Here is a 22,086-nt window from a genome sequence, read left to right as displayed (position 1 = left end):
CCAAGATGTATTCTGTATACTCATATAATAAGTCTAGCAATTTTAGTAAAAAATACAACCCCAAAAACTGGGTTGACTTATCTACGTGTCAGTGTGAGTGCTGTACCTTAACTCTTATGAAAAAGAGTTCTCTGAGTACAGTGGCAAAAGGCAAAAGATTAATCTGTCCCAGGAGAACATAAAAGTCGCACAAACTCTCTCCACTCTCTCCTTTGTGTGGAAACTTCTGGACTTTTTGAAAGTCTGTGTGGGGAAATGGTGGAGATGGCAGCCAGGGATGACTGGCCCTGAATCAGCATTGTTGCCTTTCCCTCTCTGTGGAATGATCCTCAACTTATCTGCAGGTCATGATTTTGGCCCCAAAACTTGCCTTTGACTTTTTTCTCAATTTCTTGGCTCTTCTTGCATTCCATAAACTATCCTTCCCTGAAATGCACTACAGAAATTTCTCTGGCCTCCGCTTCCCAAAGAAATGACAGAACCTGCATACTAAGAATCATAAAATACATTTCTTAAGATCCTAAGATTTCTATTTCTGAGGCAGGAGGCCTTCCTGTTTTACTGAATGTGACAGATGGCAAAGCATCCACTGTTATGTTTTCTAATGACTTTTACTTAAGTCATATTTCTGACTTCAATTTTAATTGAGGAACCTTGACTTGATACGAAATAAATTTAACAGAAATTATATTGATTGTTATGAAATAAATAGGAATTGAAACAAGCACTTTACAAAATCTTTATTACAAATTTTACACCTTTGGAACATTTATAATTATTTAAAACTATTTTCATGATCTGTGTTGACAAATCTGATTACTTCACGTGTTGCATTTACATTTCAACATGAAAAATGCAAAATTTTATTAATAAAAGTGTTCTGTACAAGTGCATAAAACTCCATGAAACATCTCTGCTACAAAGTGATTATTATTCCAAATTGAATTTCAGAGCTATAAGAAAATACAGAACTGTTCCAATTTAGATCTTGGAAGTATTTCCATAACATGAGATGAGTAGAATTTAAGTGAGTCACATCACTGTCTACACAGAGAGATGAATAAAAAGAGATAGGTTAACATTAATCGATATTCAGAACTTAAGAGATGTTCAAACCATGTGTAAGCATGTGCATGCCTTCAAGTTGGCTGTCAGCTTATGGCAACCCAATAATTTCATGGCAATAAATACTCAGAGGTGGTTTTGCCACTTTCTTCCTTCGAAATATAGCCCACAGCGCCAAAACTTTCAAAAGTTTCAATTAGCAAGGCTTCTAATCCTGCTACTGGTGGGTGTTAGATGCCCCCCAGCTTTGTACGGTATGTTGAAAGAAGATCTGAGAGCTGCATGGGGTAAGCCTATTATTGGGGATGATATGTGAAGAATAAGAACATAAGAAAGGTCACGTTGGATCAGATCGATGTTCTCTCTAGTCCAACATTCTGTTCACGCAATGGCTACCAGTTGGGCAGCCTTACGTTGTCCTCTGAAGTTTCCAAATGGTCAATTGTTTTTGAAAAACCAGTTTTCTACTTTCTTTGAGAAAGGAAAACATGGGAAAATAATTTGTTCTTGCCCACAAGAACACATTTTATCACGACTGACATTTCTACCTGGTGATCCTAGACTTCATGATTAATTGTTCTATCTGAATTTTCCTGGCTCAATCCTCCTCCACCTTCAGTTTCTTCAGGAACCCAGCACTTGGATTAAATTGCTTTTATCTCACTCTTTAGGTCAAACTGCTAGATAGTAGGTAATATAATAAGCTTTAACTAGAGAGCTTGTAGAAAATTAGGGACTGAAAGAGTATTTTGGAAGGGTTTTTATTTTTGCATGATAGAAGTCTTGTATGTAAGAACCAAATTGATCTCATGCTTAAATCCAGGATTGAGGGTATTTCTCATTTACTCAATACAATTTCAAAATTCACTTTCCTGATTTTTGGTACATTATGCCTTATCTCAAGAAATGTGATTTCCTGTTTGTATGCTATCATTAATATAAATGTGCTGCATCTACAAATACCCTCAGTTTATAGAAACAGAGGAGCATAGGAAGCTGCCAAACACTGAGTCATAGAATTGCTCTATCTTGCCAACTGTTCTCAATTCTGGAATCAGTTCTTTACAGAGTTTTCATTCAAGAATCTTTGACTGTCTCAGAGATCATTGCTTTCTCTGGGTGGTCTGCCATCCATACACTAATCATAGTCAACCCTGCTTAGCTTCTGATTAATTCCAATGTTTTTAGGATGGCAAAGTGTCACATTTGTAGTCCTTTCTAATTAGACCCCCTGATATATGGAAAAAATGAACAACATTTTAACTGGTGACCATCATAGGTAGTGTTGATCAGTACAGTAGAGTCTCACTTATCCAATATAAACGGGCTGGTAGAACGTTGGATAAGCAAAAATGTTGGATAATGAGAGATTAAGGAAAAGCCTATTAAACATCAAATTACGTTATGATTTTACAAATTAAGCAACAATAGATCATGTTTTACAACAAATTGACAGAAAAAAGCAGTTCAGTACATGGTAACGTTATGTAGAAATTACTGCATTTACGAAGTTGGCACCAAAACATCACAATGTATTGAGAACATTGACTACAAAAACATTGACTACTAAAAGGCACACTGCATTGGATAATCCAGAATTTTGGATAAGCAAATGTTGGATAAGTGAAACTCTACTGTATTAGTCTTGAAACAGCCTTTTTAAGAACCATTATTTACATCAATCAGGACACTCAACTTCTGTAGCTGCAGATTAGAAACACATTAGTCTTTTTCTGCCACGTTGCATTATTAACTCATTTGTAGCACTTACCAAGCTAAAATTTACATTTCTAACTAAGTTTGGTTTTGGCCAATTTGTTTAGTTTTGGTTCAGTCCAAGATTATCCTGAGGTCTCTTCTAAGCCTTTAACTACACCCCCCAGTTTGCTATCATCTGCATATTTGATGTGGTTGTCTTCTATCTACCCATCCAAATAATTTAGAAAGAAATTGAACACCTTGGCTGGGATACGCTTCAAGACAACTGGTCCAGTCACCCAGATTCAATGTTCCTTCCTTTTTAAAGATATGATAACATTGGCCTTTCTCATCTGCTGGGATCACATTTATTCTCCAAGAATTTGCAAAGGTTAAACAGAAACTACAAGGTTACACCTGTAGACTCCTTTACTATAATTGGATAAAGATCATTTGGAGATACAAAATCATTTTAAGTGGCCAGATGTCCCCATACTACTTTTGCACTTAGGTTGCAACCCCTTCTCTGTAGGTGGTAGTAATGGGGACATTAGGCTCTGCTTCATTACAAACAAAAACCTTCCACTAAAAGAACCTCCGCGTAATTGTAAATAAAAGGTGAATAAAGAAATGTAGATGTATGCAGAATACAAACAATGCTGAAATAAAAACAGTCAAATCTTAAACTTAACCTAACAAAGGGGAACAGTTCTAATAAAAGACAGAACTTTACCAGTTTATATATATATACTAGCTGTGCCCTGCCACGCGTTGCTGTGGCAAAGTGGTGGTGGTATTGGTTAAAAATTGTTGTGTAATTTTTATTTGACATTATTTGTATTTTTTAATTAATTTTATTGTAAGTTATCTTTTTAAATATTATATTTTATTATTTTCTTGTATTATTTTTAGTTATTTTCTGTTATTATAGTATTTTATTGTATTAATTTTTTCTTGTTTTTAATTATTTTTTAGTGTTTTTTATTATTTTTTATTGGGTTGCTAGGAGACCAAGTTGGAGGAGCTTAGCCTTCTAACTGGCAGCAATTGGATAAAAGTAATTATTCCTCTCTCTCTAATTAGGACTTTATTTTTGTTTTCTTTTTGTTGTATCAACCTAGAGGCGTGGATGATGGGTTGTGTTGTCAAATTTCGAGGTTGGGAGGCCTGTAGTTTTGTTGTTTTGTGGGTCGCCGTGATGCCATCACTCTTTTATCTATCTATCTATCTATCTATCTATCTATCTATCTATCTATCTATCTATCTATCTATCTCCTTTCATTTGCTGTTGGGCCATAGCATGATGGAGCTTGTGCCTGCCTCTTCTTGCCCTTTGAGGCCAAGGCAGTGGCAGTTGGGAAAGTATCTATTTCATATGCCAATGTGACATTTCAGATGGGAAACAAACTGGGGAACTCCCCCCCCCCCCCCGAAAATATGTTTTCCTCTAAAAATTTGAAAACTGAAAATTGGAAGAAAAAAAAAAGAAAAAGAGATTTTATGGTATTTTTTTTAGAATGTTGATTTAAAAGTTTAAGACAAAGTGTTCCTATATTTAGTACCACAAAACTATTTCTAAAAAATACTATCACAGGAAGACTTTTAGATAAAACAATATCTAGTAACTGATGGTTACAATTCCTGGTCTTGCTATTATCTTGCTGCTTCTGTTTTATGGGAATTAACGCTTTATGCCTTTGACCCTATGGAAGACTAGAGGAGACAACGTATTTTTCTGTTTCACTATTGTTGGTAGCTGGTTTTGTTTTCATTGCTATTGCCTGCTCATTGTAAGCTCAATTTGTAACAAATATTTAATCATTTTAAACAGGGAATTCAGTTTGTTACAACTAACCTGTACTTTTAAGATACCAAACAGTATAATTTTATGCCAAACATAGGTTCTCACTCCATGCTGTAAAGGATATCACATTCATTTTCAATTTTTTTCCATACAAGGGAAAGGGATAAGCATTTCCCAACTTAAAACTTTATGGGAAATTTACACTTTTAACAGTATTATGGGCTTTTAAATGATGTTGTATCTCAAATCCACATGTGGTAAGAGTTAACTTCTACAGTAGTTAGAAACATAGGAATATCAAGAAACAACCAGAGTTGAGATGACATACAACCAAAAAGCAGGTTTGTTAGTTTTAAGCTTTATGGGATTACCATAACTTTTCTCACTGGAATTCCATTTTTTGAAATACTTAACTGTACATTCAGAAAAGTCATCATTTTTGGTTGAAATTTCATGAACTGATTTCTTGGTTGATTGACTGATTGATTCTGTGTCCTTCTTTTCTCCATGAGCAGAATCAAAAATGGCAACACATGATTGAGTATTCATGGAAGTAATATTAGTAATTTTTAAAAACTATGTTAAAATAAATTTCACGTTGTAAGATACCATCCCGAAGGCTGATCTTCAATCTTGATTGTAGATGTTGCTGGCATATTTGGTGACAGAGGAATGGAAAATTATTTTGCTTCTCAACGCTGTTAAGTCCAACTTTCCACATTAAAGCAGAAGTTGCCTAAATATATTAGCGGCTTTTTTAAAGACTGCAAATAGAAGCATTATTCTACGCACCTCTGAGAACCACGTTCTGCACCGGAGGTAATGTTATTTGCTCTATGGCTACAATCATGAAGGTGAGATTAAATTTTCTACATCTTTGATGTATTTTGCAGTCATGAATTAAGGCGTTGTTCACTGTCAAGCATCAGCCCATTTGTTGGCTGGTCCTTCATACATATTTAAAAATGTTTTTAAAAAGTGCCTTTTGACTGAAGAATGTGAGAATTATGTTTCTAACACTGTACATTCCTTAGGCCAGGAAGAGTCGCTTTCCCATAATTGTAAATGTCTTCATCTTTGCCTATATTAAGATGCTTGATTATATTTTTCTCAAAGAGGAGTGGGTGATAGGCACCCATAGTGCAAGCTTGGTCAAAGATCTTCTGGTAATAATGACAAATGTTTGTTTGCCTTTTGGAAGGGAGATATTCATAAACATCCACTTCGTCACAGAAATTCATCATGAGGACAATACCTATGGATGAAAGAACAAGGGGGGGAAGAGACAGAGAGAGAGATTATAGATAATATTGCTTGATAATCAAGCACAAGGATATAGAGATCTTACAGTAAACTAGTATGTGATAAAGTTTCACCAGTGGATTTATTCAGAGGTTCAGACATAGTTATTGAGGAAAGACAAAGACAAACCACAGAATTGTGGTGCAATGGAGATTTGCTTGCAATCCTGTAGTTAATCAATGGCCATTGAGGTCGTGGGGTGGTGGCTGATAGGGCACTGCCTACCAAAACTGTCGTGTAAGGAATCAAGGAATTATAAAGTTGGAACAAACCACAATGGTCATCCATACCAACTACCTCTCATGCAAGAATTTACACAATCAAAACACCCAGTTAATTTTTAAAAATCTCAAAAGTAGTGCTAGTAGTGTAATCCCTATTTCCGCTAGCGTAACATCTTAATAGGATTCCAGCCACATAGTTGAAAACACCATGTGAAAATCTGTGGAAAAGAATAGGGACAAGGATATGTTCCAGTTTCAATGTTATTTTGTATCATAGGAATCTAAGAAGTATGAATATATGATGGCATTCTGCTTTGCATACTATATCTGCTCAAGTAGGCTGAATTGCATGAAATATTTATTTCATTGCTATCTCGCCTTTCTCACCCAAAGGGACTGAAAATACTATTTGTTAGTGTTGCAGATACCTGCCAACATTTTTTATTGTTTTTGATTTGCATAATGATTCAGAAACTGTGAACCTGATGCGTTCTTATGAGAATGTAAACCAAAAAAGAAATGACTCTTTATTGCTAGAAAAACAATAAACGGGTGAAGTCTCAATAATGCAGACAATGAGGACATTTTCTTAAGATCTCTTCCTGCCCCCTTCAAAAATTCTAATCACTGGGCCAAATGTTGTAATCTTAAAGTTCTGAAAGTTAAATTCATTTTTATTCAGGACCCAGGGCCTTATATGGAAGCTTCCTGAACTACTGAGCCTGAAAGCACAGTGTGGATAATTAGTAGGGTCACACTGAAAACTCAAAAGTTCTGAGCTGCTTGCTCTGGACCACTGACTGGTTTCCATCTCAAAACTAGTGATTAGCAAAAAGTGTTTAATTTGTTGACATAGAACCACGTAATTTGCAGAACTACATATCAATTCCAATCTCTAACCTGGAAGACTTATCTCCAAATTAGAAAGAAAAGGTGGCAGTTTGTAATTGGTTACGCAAAGTCATTTCCATAGTTGGAGATCATTTAATGCAGTTCAAAGATAGCTTCAAACTGCTGTGGCTCGACAATGAATGCCCAAGAAAGTGCACGAAAGAAAGCCCTTAATGCACACTGGGTCTCTGTGATTGGTGTTGGGGCATAAAGTTGGTTCCAGGATTTCCTATGAAATCATCTGCACTTTCTTCAATACTGGTTTGAAACTGGATTAAATACTCAGTGTTGATGGGGCCAGAGTCCCTTTCAATGTCTCTTTCAGTTTTAAGGACTGGTTTACTCTAACATCTATTCTAACAATCCATAAGGCCTGCTGAGTGGAGTTGTTATGGGTGGAGTTGCACATCCAGTTTGCATGGCATCAAGCATGGAGAAGAAGCAATGAGGGCTGCCTCTTAACTGAGAAGATGATTTAAGCTTGTCATTCACCTATTAGTTATATTTATATCCTGCTCTTTTTCTATAAACTCTAGGCCTAATACTGGGCATTTCTCTTCCAAACTTCATCCTCAGAATAATCTTATAAGTCAGGCTTAGAGACTGGTCCAAGGTCACCCAGTGAGTTTCATGGCTCAGTGAAAAAAACTCACAACTTGGATCTCCCATTTCTTAGTCCAACACTTCCATCACTGTTCCATACTGACTCTTGGTTAAGCTCAATTCACTTCTAATAGAGTGTCAGCATTGCATTACTGATGTTACCCTTTAAAAGAAAGCAACTGCAATCAAACAAAGCAAAAAAAATTCTAATCACTTGCTTTGATTATACATAATCTTTGGAAAATATATTTGTATTTGGACAGAAGTAAGGGACTTGGGGTATATTGTGAATAGGATGACAAAGAGTGCAATCAACCTGCTTCCACGTTTTTATAAATAAACATGTGCAAGTTTAGAGTAGACGCTACAACTGTGAGCAAATCCACACATTTTCCTTAGCTAAAGCAGTACTGCCCTCTAGAGGACATATCCCTTTGAACTGTATACTAAAAATGGAAATAATACTTGAAAATATTCAAGAAAAATTATGTATAAAAACCACCATGTTTCTCCAACTGTTGAGAATCTTGGACTGATCAGAACCTGCTGTTAGGGGATTATTCTGCCCCAAATTTTGTACATAGTATTTTTATGCACAGAACAAAGAACATTTCTGGGCATGTATTACTTTTTTTCTGAAAAGAACACTTCCCTGCACAGAAATGCTGGGTTTTTTTCCCCTGCAAAAATAACATGTGGTAATTTTGTGCAAGATAATTCTGGAAATATGAGCAATCTCAGAAAACTACAGAGTTTCTGAAGACTTCCTTGCAGGAGGAGAATGGAGTAAACCAAGAGGGGGAAATGAGAAGGTTTAGCCCCTCTGTTTTGCAAGGTGTCATCTTCCTTGATATATCAGTAGCCTCTGCAAGCACATGAGCTCCCCCGCCTTGTCTGATTAGAACTAGGAAGAGTGTGGACTAGAATTCTCTGATTTTCCCTGCAAGTAACTTTAGGATTAGGCCTTGCAACTTTAGTTATATATAGTATAGTAATCCTTTAGAAACTTTGGGGTTACGTATGGAACAGTGAGGCTTTATATATTGGAAGACAAAGGAGAGGTCTCAGGTAGGGTGACCAATGCCTCCAATTTGTTACTGGGCAAGAGCCAGAAATACAGAGCCACTAGCTATGGCCCGGGGCTGTGGCACAGACGGGAGAGCAAACCAGCTGCAATTAACTGCAATCAATCACTCTGACCAGGAGGTCATGAGTTCGAGGCCCGCTCAGAGCTATGTTGTTTGTCTTTGTCCTATGTTGAAAAGGCATTGAATGTTTGCCTATACGTGTAATGTGATCCGCCCTGAGTCCCCTTCGGGGTGAGAAGGGCGGAATATAAATGCTGTAAATAAATAAATAAATATGCTGCTTGAACTGCAGGGGTTATAGAAACTGCAATTCCAAAAAAGTCTCTCTGAACTCTGGGGCTGGATCTACACTGCTCTATATCCCAGGATCTGATCTCAGATCTTTCTGCTTTCGACTGGATTATATGAGTCTACACTGCCAGATAAACTGGGATAAGCAAGTAATCTAGGATCAGATCCTGGGAAATAGGTTAGTGTAGATCCAGCTTGGATATGCTTCTTGTGAAACCCTTCTTACTGGTTTCTGCCGACTTTGAATACATGAGCATTGATGGTGTCCTTTCATAAATGCACTGGGATAGGCTTTGTTTGGTCAGTATCTGTTCTTTGTCATAGCAGTAAATACAGATGAAGGCAGCATCAAGTCATTGTTTCTGATATCCTCCATGCCGTTTAACTAGTTCAAACAGTTATCTTTTTTTCTTTTCACACTAGCATGGAGCATGCTTGCATAAAGTAGGGAGATCTGTTATGATTCACACATTGCTGGCAGTAAGGTCCCATTTTGGAAGAAGACAAGGCATGATTTACATGTCCTTCAACTCAAGGAAATGAACAAAAACCCAACTTTAAACATTTGGGATTAAAAAGCAAATAGAACAGAAGCAGCCCTTGTACTATAAAATAAGAATAAATATCTGAGATGAACAATTCTTTTTATTAGGACCAAAGGCACTCTACAGCCTTATAGCACCTTGTTGGTCTTAAATGTGACACACACCTTTTCTCTCTTCATTCCATTTCTGATGTTTCTTTTTTTATATACAGTAGAGTACAGTATTATCCAACGCATTTTTGTAGTCAATGTTTTCAATACATCATGATATTTTGGTGCTAAATTCGTAAATACAGTTACTACATAGCATTACTGCATATTGAACTACTTTTTCTGTCAAATTTGTTGTATAACATGATGCTTTGGTGCTTAATTTGTAAAATCATAACCTAATTTGATGTGTAATAGGCTTTTCCTTAATCCCTCCTTATTATCCAACATATTCACTTATCCAACGTTCTGCCGGCCCTGTTTATGTTGGATAAGTGAGACTTTACTGTATATATAGAATTTTACTATGCAAGGGCACCATCTTGTGGTAAGATATAAAAACTATACCAATTCAGGCGTGTTCATGACAGGGAAATCACACCTTTCTGATTGCAATTGAGTTCTCTTTTTACTGCAAATGTTTACTTAGCTGGAAGTAAATTTGTTTGTTTTAAATCACAACCACCACCATACATGCCTGTGTATGTCACCACCACAGCTCCAAGACTGAGACCTGAACACCTAAACTTTACTTACACACTAAAGGGACCCTGAATGCCTGCACTTCAAAGTTATTTCATTTCTTAGTATTCATATGTAGTATTGATATTTAGTTAGTAGTGATAGTTAGTATTAATATTTAGGGTTGGTGAGCTGAACTGAACATCCCACAATAAACTAGAACAGCGGTTCTCAAAAGTGTGCTCCATGGAGCCCTAGCATCACCTTCTTTCATTTTCTCTCTTATTTCCCTCATGGTGGCGTCCCCCCCCCCAAGCTTTCCTTCCTCTTTCCTGCTCTCTCCGTTCCACACCTCCCTTGCCTCCAAAAGCCTTTTTTCCTTCATCTTCCCCACTGTTCAGATCCTTTTCCCCCTGCCTTCTTTGTTTCCAAAGCCCTACTTCCCTCCCACCACTCATGGGGTGTCTTGATTGTGTTTTTCCTACATGGCAGAATGGAATTGAACTGTATGACCCCTGGGGTTTCTGCAATAATAATAATAATAATAATAATAATAATAATAATAATAATAATAATAACAACAACAACAACAACAACAATAACAACAACTACAAAACCTGGGTGGCCATCTGTTGGGGATACTTTGAATGTGTTTTTCAAGACTAAATGGCGCCTGTGGTTGATTAGATGCTCCCTATGGTTGCTCTGATGATGATGATGATTATTATTATTACAAAGGCTGGATTGCCATCTGTTGGGGTGCTTTGATTGTGCTTTTCCTGCATGGCAGAAGGTGATAGGACTGGATCGCCCCTGTGGCCTTCCACTGAAATGTTGGTTAAAATTGTTCTTCATTTAAAATATTGTTTCCTTTCCTTTTTTATTTTTGCAATATTTTGAATTAGTTCACGCAAGCATTCTTCGTCCATATGCCACTGGCCCGGCGCATGCCAGATATATATACCTTATATATAAATATATAATAATGTATAGTATATAAACATTTTCTGGGGCTCCATGAGAAACTTTTGCTTCAAAAAGGGATTCGCAGCTGAAAAAGTTTGAGAACCTCTGAACGAGAGGAACGTTCAACCATTGTATTTTGCTGCTGGAATCAGCAATGACAAATTTACTATGGAATTTGACAACAAATGTAGAATCTTTCTGTGATGCAGAAGGGCACCATATAGCCCTATTCAGTAATCTACTCTCCTTTCTGAAGCAAGAGGAGTAGATACCACTATTTTAATGTCCTGGGGCAGTCACCTCTTCTACAACAACAGGAAGATCAGAGGAGCTGAAAAATAGTCATTTTCAATTCCCTTTAAATATATTTCAATCCTAGGTTCCTTTGACTTCTGTTACCACTCAGCTGCTGACAACAACCTATTAGCTCACAGACTATTGTAAGGCAGTTGTGTGCATGTCTCCCCTTAATTTACAAAATTAGATAGTTTTGTGTACCTAGAGAAATGCAATAGGAGGCAATTATCCCTCCTATCAGGCCCGTAGCCAGGATTTTGATTCGGGGGAGGGGCTGAGTCTGAATGAGAGAGGATCTACCCTAGCAAACCTTTTGTATTGTTATCCCAATACCCCCATGCATATGGGATATATTGAGCATGGTGATCAGATCATGATATGAATAAACAACAGTTTGAATAATAAATGTTATTTATTTACTTTCATTAACAAAATGTTTAGAATACTTTTTGACTTATTTTTTACTTTACAGCAACAGTCTTCTTTTCTTCTCCCCAGCTATTTTGTCAATTACTTTTTTCTGGTTTGATAGTGATGTCCTGATGGATGGAAATCATTGCTAGTCCACTAAGTCTATGGTCTGTCATTAAACTTCTAGATACACTTTTCACTCTCTTCATGGTTGAAAGCGATCTTTCCACACTGCATGTCGTTACTGGTAGAGTAGCTAACACAGTCAAAAAGGAAATTTATTGACCAATAGTAGGTTTTGTCACATCGTTCCAAGACTTTAAGTACCTCAGTATCTTTCTTAATTGGTGTAATATTACACTACATTATGTACTCAGCCTTGACGGAAGCAAGTGCTGTGTCATTTTCAAAGTATTCTGACAGTTGTTCCATATGGTGAACTTTGTCTAGACATGAAAACTGAGGGAGGAGAACCTGGAAACTGGTTAAAATGTCTTCATTTGACATGAACCTTTCAGTAATGTTCTGTATGAGGGAATCGACACATGGTATTAACACCGCAACTCTGAAATAATCTTCTACAGAATTAGTCCCTGGATTTGCCTGATGCACCTGTCTTTGGAGGCAGCATATTAGTAGCATAACTAACTTCATTTTAATGTAGAACTGTTTAATAATAATAATAATAATAATAATAATAATAATAATAATAATAATAATAAAAACAGGACATTGAACCAAGCCAATGCTGGATCTGGACCAAACTTGGCACATAGAGCCAATGTGCACAACAGTGCATACAGGCAGGGACTGGGGAATGATTGCCCTTTTCCAATGGTGGTTGTTGTTTACCTGGATCCAGAAAGCACCGAAGGCAGCCAACATCATATCTGGACCAAACATGGCCAACTGTGCATACAGGACAGGCGGGGATTGGGGGTGATTGACCTTGGATCTGGGAGTTGCAGTGCGCCCTTATCCAGAGGGCATTGAACCAAGCTAACGCTGGATCTGGACTAAATTTGACATATAGAGCCAATGTGCCCAACTGTGCACAGAGGCAGGGATTGAGGAATGATTGCCCCTTTTCAAATGGGAGTTGTTGTTTACCTGGATCCAGAGAGTCCCCGAAGACAGCCAACGGGCTCGACGCACTCCACTCCCAGCCACGAGTGTGGCGAGACTTCAATGCACAGGCGTGAAGATCTGCCGAGTGCACGGGCGAAAAGGCCTGCCAAGTGCATGGGCGCAAAGGCCTATTGTGGCCTCCAAATGGTCTGTGGTGCGGCGGCATCCTCTTTGGTGCCTGGGCTGTTGGCGCACTCCCCTTCCTCTCCCGGCGCCAAAGGCTGAAACCAGGGGCACCGAAAAGGAAAGAGAATGCGCCGAGTGCTCAGGCGCGGACAAAGATGCCACTGTGCCATGTACCAGTAACGCCTTCTCATGGACAACCCTGAGAATTTCGGGGGGGGGGGGCTGAAGCCCCTCAAATCTCCCCCCCCCGGCTACATGCCAGACTCCTATGTGTGTGCGTGCATGTGTGTGTGTGTGTGAGGGTTTTCACATACAAACTAACAAACACTCAACCGTGACATTTTGCTAATGTAGGCGGTGGGGTCCCTAATTAGATCTAGATCCTAAGTACAAAACCAGAAGAACAAAGAGAAGGATTTCTGGATCTGTTCTGCAATCAACTTACCAAGCATTCCTGAAGATGGTGGATTTGGCTGAATATCTTCAGGGGAGTTTTCTTGAAGGATATCCCAGAGCTGCCACTGCATGTGCGGATTCAGGATATAAAAGGGTTGTTTTGGATACTTTTTCCTATAGTGCTTGAAACTTCCATAAAAATTGTAGTCTGGTTTTTTATACCACTGAAACCAAAAATTGAAAGAATAGGAAATCTTCTATAAATAGTGGCCACATACAGAAATATTCTCCAGAAAGTTTCATCTTCTCACATAACTTACCTCTTTAATACTTGAGTGATAAGGTGCTGGATCCCATAAAATTAAGGTTCCAAAGTTATACTGTGGGTCTGCAAGAAACTTTTTTTCTTCAACAGTAATAAGCTGGGAGTGATAAAAGAGGTGGTGAGATTAAACGCATTCTGCTCATTAGAAAACCATGAAAAGCATGGCTTTATAATTTATAACTGTTATGGATAGCTTAAAATACATACAACAGAATACATATATCAAAACACATATGTTTTGGAGGAGGGGAGATGCATACCCACATCTCCCCTCCTCATTTTAAGTACAAATGCATTTGCCTGAATGCCTGTGTAGAGCTAGAAAGTATATAAGGATGTCTGCATGTGATGGAGGGTAGGAAGTGATAGAAACATAATGCACAAATACAGACAGGGTAACTTCTACTCCCAGACAGACATAAAACTATAATTTACAATAACAGGAAGTCTTTAATAAAATAACACTGTTCAACTCTGATTACCTATATGCTCGAGTATAAGCCGGCCAAGACCCTCACTCGAGTATAAGCCGAGGGGGGCTTTTTCAGCCCTAAAAAAGGGCTGAAAAACTCAGTTTATACTTGAGTATATGCGGTAGTTTGCAAATATCTTGCCCCATTTTACTACCAGTAACAGCTGTGTTTGCATTTATGCCACCCAGTGCAAAAATTAGAAACTCTTTAGTTTAGTAAGACCCAGGACTTCTCTGACTGAGCATTTTAAAGTCCACTCCCCTAAACTACTAGATGTTTTTAACTGTTGGTTTTAATGTATATGTTATTTTCTGAATGTATATTTGTATGACATCGAATTGTTGCCTACATATATGCAAGCCACTCTAAGTCCCCTTCGGGGTGAGAAGGGCAGGTATAAACATGGCAAATAAAAATAAAGTAAAAATAAACTATAAGCCCCAGATTCTGCAGGATGCAGCCACAAGATTTCAAATGGGATGCATACCCTTTGCCTGATCTTTAAACTCTAGTGTGATGTGAAAAAATCAACTAGCCCTCTGAAAAAGCATAAAGGAGAAAATCTTTGCAATATAAGAGGCAGCAGAACAGGTATCCCTTTAGTGAGTCATACTGTGGAACAAAATCATTTTGCAGTTCACCTCAAATTCAATGTGTTAGAGAAAATAAATTATGTACACATTTCAAAAACACACTGAAAAGAGATTTAAAAAAAATTAAATTGGCTCTTGTAAGTCTTAATGGAGAAGCAGAATTTCTTCCATTCAGACTAAATAATTGGGAGTTTTCAGATATTATTTTCAGTCCAGTCATGTCCACAGTGCCCTTGAATTTCAATTTGTTTGTTCCAACTTCCACTCATGAAGTAAGATATCAAACTTGGAATTCTTTTGCCATTCAGTACATTTCTGCTATAAGTTTGTAGAGACTAATGTAATATATAGGTATGAGAAATTATTTTATCTTTTTTATGTTAACATGTACATATTCCTGCATTATTCTTTACATTGTTTTTACTGTCTTCTGGAAAAGGCCTTAAAACATCTACAGGCCAAAACATACCACACTTGTTCCCTATTAAATGTCACCTTTCACATATGTTGACCTTATTTCATAGCTGCAGATGAAGGGACAGGACTGTTAAGACATCACCCTTAGCCTTGCATTGCCTAACTTGAGCCAATATTTTGTGTCAGAAGTGACTTGAGAAACTGCAAATTGCTTCTGGTGTGAGAGAATTGCCATATATAAGGACGTTGCCCAGGGTGTTAGATGTTTTACCATTCTGTGAGAGGCTTCTCTTATGTCCCCACATGTGGAGCTAGAGTTGACAGACGGGAGCTCACCCTGCTTCCCGGATTCGAATCACCAACCTTTCGGTCAGCAGTCCTGCCAGCACAAGGGTTTTACCCATTGTGCCACCGGAGACTCCTGAGCCCATATGAAATGACCTTACAAGTTATCTTTCATCATTGAGTAATAGTACTGCATGCACATCACTGATACAAAGACCGAAAGTATTGTGATGGTGGAAAGTTTAAAGCTAGAACATGCTAATATTTCAGGGCTGAACTAAAAGTGGGTTTTTTTCCGTAAAAGTCATTGAGGCATTTCAGAGAAAAGGGGAAATCAAAACTGAGGCAACACTTCCTTAAATAGTCATTCTTTGTTTAACAACAATAACAGCCTTTGTTGGCATATACTAACAATATCACAGCACAGACATATATAACCAAAGGAAGTCACAGATTAAAAAAAAGAAAAATGATTAAAAATGACTAATCTCAAGAATAAAACTTGCAATAGTCTTGCAAAAAGCTTTTTGTAAAAGATCAGCCCTCTCTGACCCAAGGAAACAAAACACTTATCAGTCAGACTAGAGATAAATACAACATAGAAGGAGGAAGACGTACCATATTTTCAGAGAGTTGGGTTCAATTATGAAGTGCTTTCTTTGTTTTAAAGGCTTTTTTCGCCTTACTAGCACTCAAATTTCAAAGTGGCTGATTGTGACTGGCAATCTTCAAAGCAATTTTGTACAAGGGAAGAAACAGACACAAAAAAGCTATAGTAATATCTCCAATTCAACACTGGCTGCATTAATTCAAAGGAGCATTAGAAAGAATAGAATAGATCAATTTGTGGTGACATTACACTGGGAACTGAATGTGTCAGTGATAACTTCATTCATGCCCCTGCTACACAGCTGAATAAAATCCCACATTTTCTGCTTTGAACTGTAATATAAGGCAGTGTGGACTCAAATAACCCAGTTCAAAGCAGATATTGTGGGATTTTCTTGATATTCTGGGTTATATGGGCCCTGAGTTTGTATCATCCATTGACTGAGCCAGGATTCAACGTGTTTAAACTGTGAAGCTGTGACATCAGTGTAAGTGTGGCTGTGAGAGAGGGAAAAATGAATGGGGAGTGAAGTGGAAATGGGAAGGTAAGAGGGACAGAAAAGAATCCCACTCTGATATATGTGATTATATCACTTTTGAGAACTTTTTACACTATACCCAAGGGACTTAATTCTACATGCTGCATCTAATAGAATCCTGGGATTTGTAATTCTGTAAATTCTCTAGCTGAGAATTCTAAGTATCTTCACTAAATTGAAAATCCAAAGTTTTTTATAGGTTGCAGCTGTAGCAGTTAAAAGTAGAATCGCCGTACTACAATTGTGTAGTCTGAAAGGACCTCTGGATTTCCCCTGTAAAAGCAATTGCTTTCAAAATGTTTGGGAAACTTGCATGCATTTATCAAAGTGAGCATTTCACCCAAAGACCTTTGTGAAACATTGTGAAAGCCACCCACTGCATGGCTATCACGAACATTGTGAAAGCCACCCACTGCATGGCTATCACCCTCCTCCCACCAGACTCAAATCAAGGAAGGGCTTCATGAGAACCACTACTCCTCTTGATGTTCCTCCAGCAACAGCAAGGGTGTCCCTCTGGGCAGCTAAACCTGGCAATTGCAACTGGATGGACCCCTCGAGGGTCTTCCTCCAGGGGCAAACCAAGAATGGGCAATTTGGAAGTCCCTGAACAGACTCAGAAGTGGAGTGGGCAGATCAAAAGACAACTTGGTAAGGTGGCACTACTGAACAAACAACTCAGCACATGTATGCTTGCCCACAATGCCCTGCCTCATGTACGGAGGAGGAGTTGTTTAAAGCTACAGACAATGCTGTTGCTGTTGCCCACTTTTGGTCCAAAACTATTTAGTTGCTTGTGATTTCTTTTTTTCTTTTTTCCCCATTATTTGAAATGTATTTGTTGTACAATGCTTTTGACACGAAATAAATAAATAACCCAAAGACCTAATGAAGCTGCTTTCTGTTCCTAATGCACAAAGGAACACACGTTTCCAGGATTTGGCTTTCACTCCTAGTTTTCAAAACTTGGTTTTCACGCTAATTTGAAGAATTTTCCTGTTTGCCGTCATGATGTTCCTCAATGAGAATGCAGGCATACTTCAGCTAACAAAGTGTGTTCTTGGGTATTATTTTTTGCCATAAAATTTGGTACCAAAGGCACAAATAACATATAACAATAGGTATGAGAGCAGGTCAATATGATTCAGCTTTCATTTTTATGATGATTTGTTTTACTTTCTCTGTTTACTGATCACGCAAGGGATTATAGAGACAACTGCACACAGATATAGTATGAGTGGTTAGAGTGGAATCCTACTATTTTCCAATTCAGGCTTTATTGTTTGTTCATTGAAGACATGCTCCTCCAACATGATACCAAAAGTCCATGTTTCCCCAGCCATCAACAATCTTTCAATTACCAATTCTTTTTTTAAAAGAAACTTTTTTAGAAGTTTCTTTGGCAGATATTTTGTTAATGGAGGTATGCCTGCATTGGAAATGATAACTGGTTTCCTTGGAGGAATTTCTTCCAAATGTAGCTGCAAGGGCATCTTGGGAGCAAGCCTGGTCAGTCCTCTGTTTGAACAAAGAATTACTTACAAGTGCAGTGGGTCCCCAGATGTTTTGGCCTTCAACTCCCAGAAATCCTAACAACTGATAAACTGACTGGGATTTCTGGGAGTTGTAGGCCAAAGCATCTGGGGGACCCACTGCACTTGTGGACCCACAAGCTGAGAACCACTATACTAGAGTCACTTAGCAGATAAATCATCAAGAAAGAGGTCTTCTCATGTTATAACAAAATTTGAAAAACAGTGGTTTCTCCAAGTGTACCAATGAGGGCAAAACATAGGGAATATCTACACAGGCACTTTAACCCAACTCAGGAGATAGTCAGCTCCATGGTATTCACATGGCAGACAAGGCCCTCTCATCTCCAGTGTGGGGCAAGGCTGCTTAACGTGGTTTTCCCCATGTTTGGCAAAGTTGGGGAGTGCTCTGGGAACAACTCAGTACTTTGGGATAATGTGAAGAGTTGGGCTGTTTTTTACTTGGAACCAGCCCCGCTCTTCACACGACCATCCCACTTTCCTTGAGCTCTGCGGGGTTGCCACCTCCTCTTTTCCCCCTTCCATCTCAAAGTTGCATGGACGCTTTTGCTAACATCAACAATGGTATACAGGAATGGCCAGGAGCCACTATAACAGCAAAAAGACAATAAAGGTTAAGGTCATTGACCTGAACCTTTTTTTGCCTGTGTAGATGTGTGCATAGTCTCCTGACCTATGAGGGGCATGTTTGACCTTATGTCATAGGATTTTCTTAGAAAAGGGATACTGAGAAATAGTTTTGCAATTCCTAACCCTAAAATATTTCCTACAACACCTGACAATCATTAGTGATCTCTCATTAAAGTACTAACCAGGGCTGACCCTGCTTAGTTTCTAAAATGAGATGGGATCTGGTGCCTTTGGCTGATCCAGACCCATAAATACTAGGATAAGGCACCTTTAAACAGAAAGGACTCCGTTTTGTCCTGTTCGTGTTCCAGAGATTCTGTATGTTGTAAAAAGGTCAGTTTCTCATGAACTTGCTCTTGCTTATCCGTTAACTCATCTGCTTCATTAATATCCAGTCCCCAGATACTTTTGGCTATTTTTAGCTGAGTACCAGGCACCAATACTGCAACAGCTTCAGATGCCTGCTTTCAGGGACTTTTCTGCTCTTCATCAGCAGTCACTTAACTGCTACCAGATTTACATGTCCTGTTCTTTTGCACTGTTCCTAATGAACTGCCTGCTTTTTTAACTATTTAAATATTTACTGTCTTGACTGTCTTGCTGATTCCTACTTAACTGTCTCTGTGATCTGTCTTGTAAACACTATCAGATTTATTAATAAATATTACAGTATTCATAAAGAGCATATGACTTCTGTGTATCAAGTAATTTTTATATCAATCTTAATTTAAAGGCCTATCTCTTGGTCCTTGTAATAGATATGAATTATTTTTCCTGCTGCTGTCTCCAAGTCTGTGGAGGAATATTGAAAGGGTCATTGCCCACAGAGAGGCCTTTATGGCCGTGAATGTGAATGCTTAAGGAAGGATTAGCTTTCAGCTGCTCCATTCCCGCCATAACATATAATTTTCTGCAGGGGGCTTCACCTACCCTGCTGTTATGATCAATCAAACCAGTTGATGGCGACAGCTGCGATCAACATGGAGTCTCTTGAGCCTAAACGCCATTGTATCCAAGATGGATTAAGGATGCAGAAAGAATACATGTAATGAAGAGGTTTACAATTACAGTTTCACTGCAGAATTCATGGATTCTGCTTCTGGCCAGATTCAGACTCAGAAACATACCTAGCCAAAGACTGGTAGGTCTTAAAATTATGTTCCCTATTAAAGGTAATCTACATGGATAAGGAAAAGAAATTTCAGGCTATGATACAAAATTTATGGGCTGGATCCAGATTTAGCCATAATTAGAACAGACTCACTGACATCCATAGGATTTAGTAATGAGTAGTAAACAGATTAAGATTTCCAGAGGAGAATCCAATACAAAGCCAGTGGTTCTTAACCTATGGGTTCCCAGATGTTTTGGCCTTCAACTCCCAGAAATCCTAACAGCTGGTAAACTAGCTGGGATATCTGGGAATAGTAGGCCATAACAGCTGGGGACCCACAGGTTGAGAACCATTGTTTTAAGCAATCCATGCCACTATTCAACAAATTGTACCATCAAGAACACCTTTCAAAATATTTATGTGCAGTCTTTATGTTTCGTAATTTGGATCCACTGGTTTGGTGTCTTGATCACTAGAGCAACAGAATACAAGCTTGCTCCATTTTCTACCAGACATCTTGTGTAGCCCTACCAAAAGCCTCCCCTTGCCTCCCCCAGCAAAATCAAGGACGTAAAAATTAATGGTTATTCTTTACTGCCCTAAAATCACAGCAATTAGGACTAAGATGAAAGCCTTTTCATCAACCTGATGAAAAGACTTATCTTCCACTGCACTGTGTGTTAGGCTTTGGGGCGGGGAGCTCTCAAAGGAACCAATGAAAACATTCTATTCCAAGTTTAATACTAGTAGTGTATGTGGGACTGGGAAGCCATTTATTAAGACTGTGTTTAGGAAGGGACTGTCTAAATTATTACTGTATATGCATGTATGTGACTAAGTTTCTGTGGGATCACTACTTGTGTAAGTGTGTGTTAAGAGAAAAACACCTGGTTAATTACAACTCATGGTTGAGTAATTGGAACAATCAGGGCTAACAGGCTTGAGCCACTCCCTGAATGGGGTATATCTGGGAAATGTTTGCAATGTCTTCTGGGGGACTTACTGAATGCTTGCTGAGAGCCTACTATGAAGATGCATGAATTTAATGCCAGAGACTTTATGTGAGTTTTGTTGCTGGAAGTTTTATTATGATTTTTGACTCTGCTACTTAAGAGTAAATTTTGATTTTCTCTTCCATTTTTGTGGCTTGTTTTTCTTTTGCTCATTGTGGATACAACAACAGACTGGATAAGTCTGGACAGGACTGCACGCAGTTTGTTTTTCAACAAACCCGTAACATAAATGTCCCCTTCCTATGTGCCCTGATGAATATTTTCACTGTGCCCAGCAGTTTTTACTAAGTGAGAAATACAACTTGAAATGCCTTCTAATGCGGTATCGTGCCACGTGCAGTTTGGTTTCATGATGCAAACTCTGATTGCTTTTGTATCTGTAAGGCTAAGGGTATTATATTTAGAAAAATCAAACATAACAAAGTGCACTGAGTTTCAGTACAAGATTTCTTTTCCTCTCTTCATAAAATGCTCTTTAAAAAAATACACAAAAAACCCTTTGCTATCCTCTTTCTACAGTAGAAAAATTGTTTTAAAATCCTCTTTCAATTTCATTGGTTCTTTATCTTTACAGGACAGAGGGGGTTGCACAGTCAATAGAGTGGAAGCAAATCCTCATAAAATCCCTTACATTACTAATCCAAAATGGCCCACCTTCCTTTGCTTTCCTTATCACCAGGCGACTTACCTGGGAATTTACAAGGCGAATTGTGGTTTTCTCTCCTACATCAGCCTGAAATCCTTTGATAGGGGCCCCATTAAACCGCAGCACAGCATCATGACTATCTAAAAACAGAAAGCATACATTCAAGATATCTGATAGACTCAAGACATAAAAATCTATTTTGATCTTTGTAGCTGTTGTTGGGGGATAGTCAGTAATAAACATTAGCTTTACTACAACCAAACTTTCCACTGTGAATGTGAGAAAAATTTATTTACACAGTCACCTTCCACTCAGTGTACATGTGTCTGCTCCTATAAAATAATACTATTTGGGAAAGTCCAATTTCAGCAGAAAGCAAAATG

The 22,086-nt window shown here is 38.2% G+C and overlaps 1 protein-coding gene across 7 annotated transcripts in view; it reads right to left on the bottom strand.

The window, feature by feature from the left end:
• Positions 1-725: 725 nt before the first annotated feature.
• The window catches only part of st6gal1 (ST6 beta-galactoside alpha-2,6-sialyltransferase 1), a 112,861-nt gene continuing 91,500 nt past the window's right edge, over positions 726-22,086 (bottom strand). For 4 of the 7 annotated variants that reach the window (XM_016991924.2, XM_016991922.2, XM_016991923.2 and 1 more), the window contains 4 exons: positions 21,746-21,843; positions 13,827-13,928; positions 13,556-13,730; positions 726-5,822 (listed from right to left, as the gene is read on the bottom strand). In XM_016991924.2, coding sequence (XP_016847413.1) covers positions 5,581-5,822; positions 13,556-13,730; positions 13,827-13,928; positions 21,746-21,843 — 617 coding nt within the window. In that variant the 3' untranslated portion in view covers positions 726-5,580. Of the gene's footprint in view, positions 5,823-11,838; positions 12,113-13,544; positions 13,731-13,826; positions 13,929-16,217; positions 16,326-21,745; positions 21,844-22,086 lie in introns of those variants that run through there. The other 3 variants (XM_016991925.2, NM_001293129.1, XM_062974326.1) reach the window with 3 other exon arrangements.

Source organism: Anolis carolinensis, chromosome 3, assembly GCF_035594765.1.
Source record: "Anolis carolinensis isolate JA03-04 chromosome 3, rAnoCar3.1.pri, whole genome shotgun sequence".
NCBI classification, from domain to species: domain Eukaryota; kingdom Metazoa; phylum Chordata; class Lepidosauria; order Squamata; family Dactyloidae; genus Anolis; species Anolis carolinensis.
This window is presented reverse-complemented; position numbering and strand designations above follow the sequence as displayed.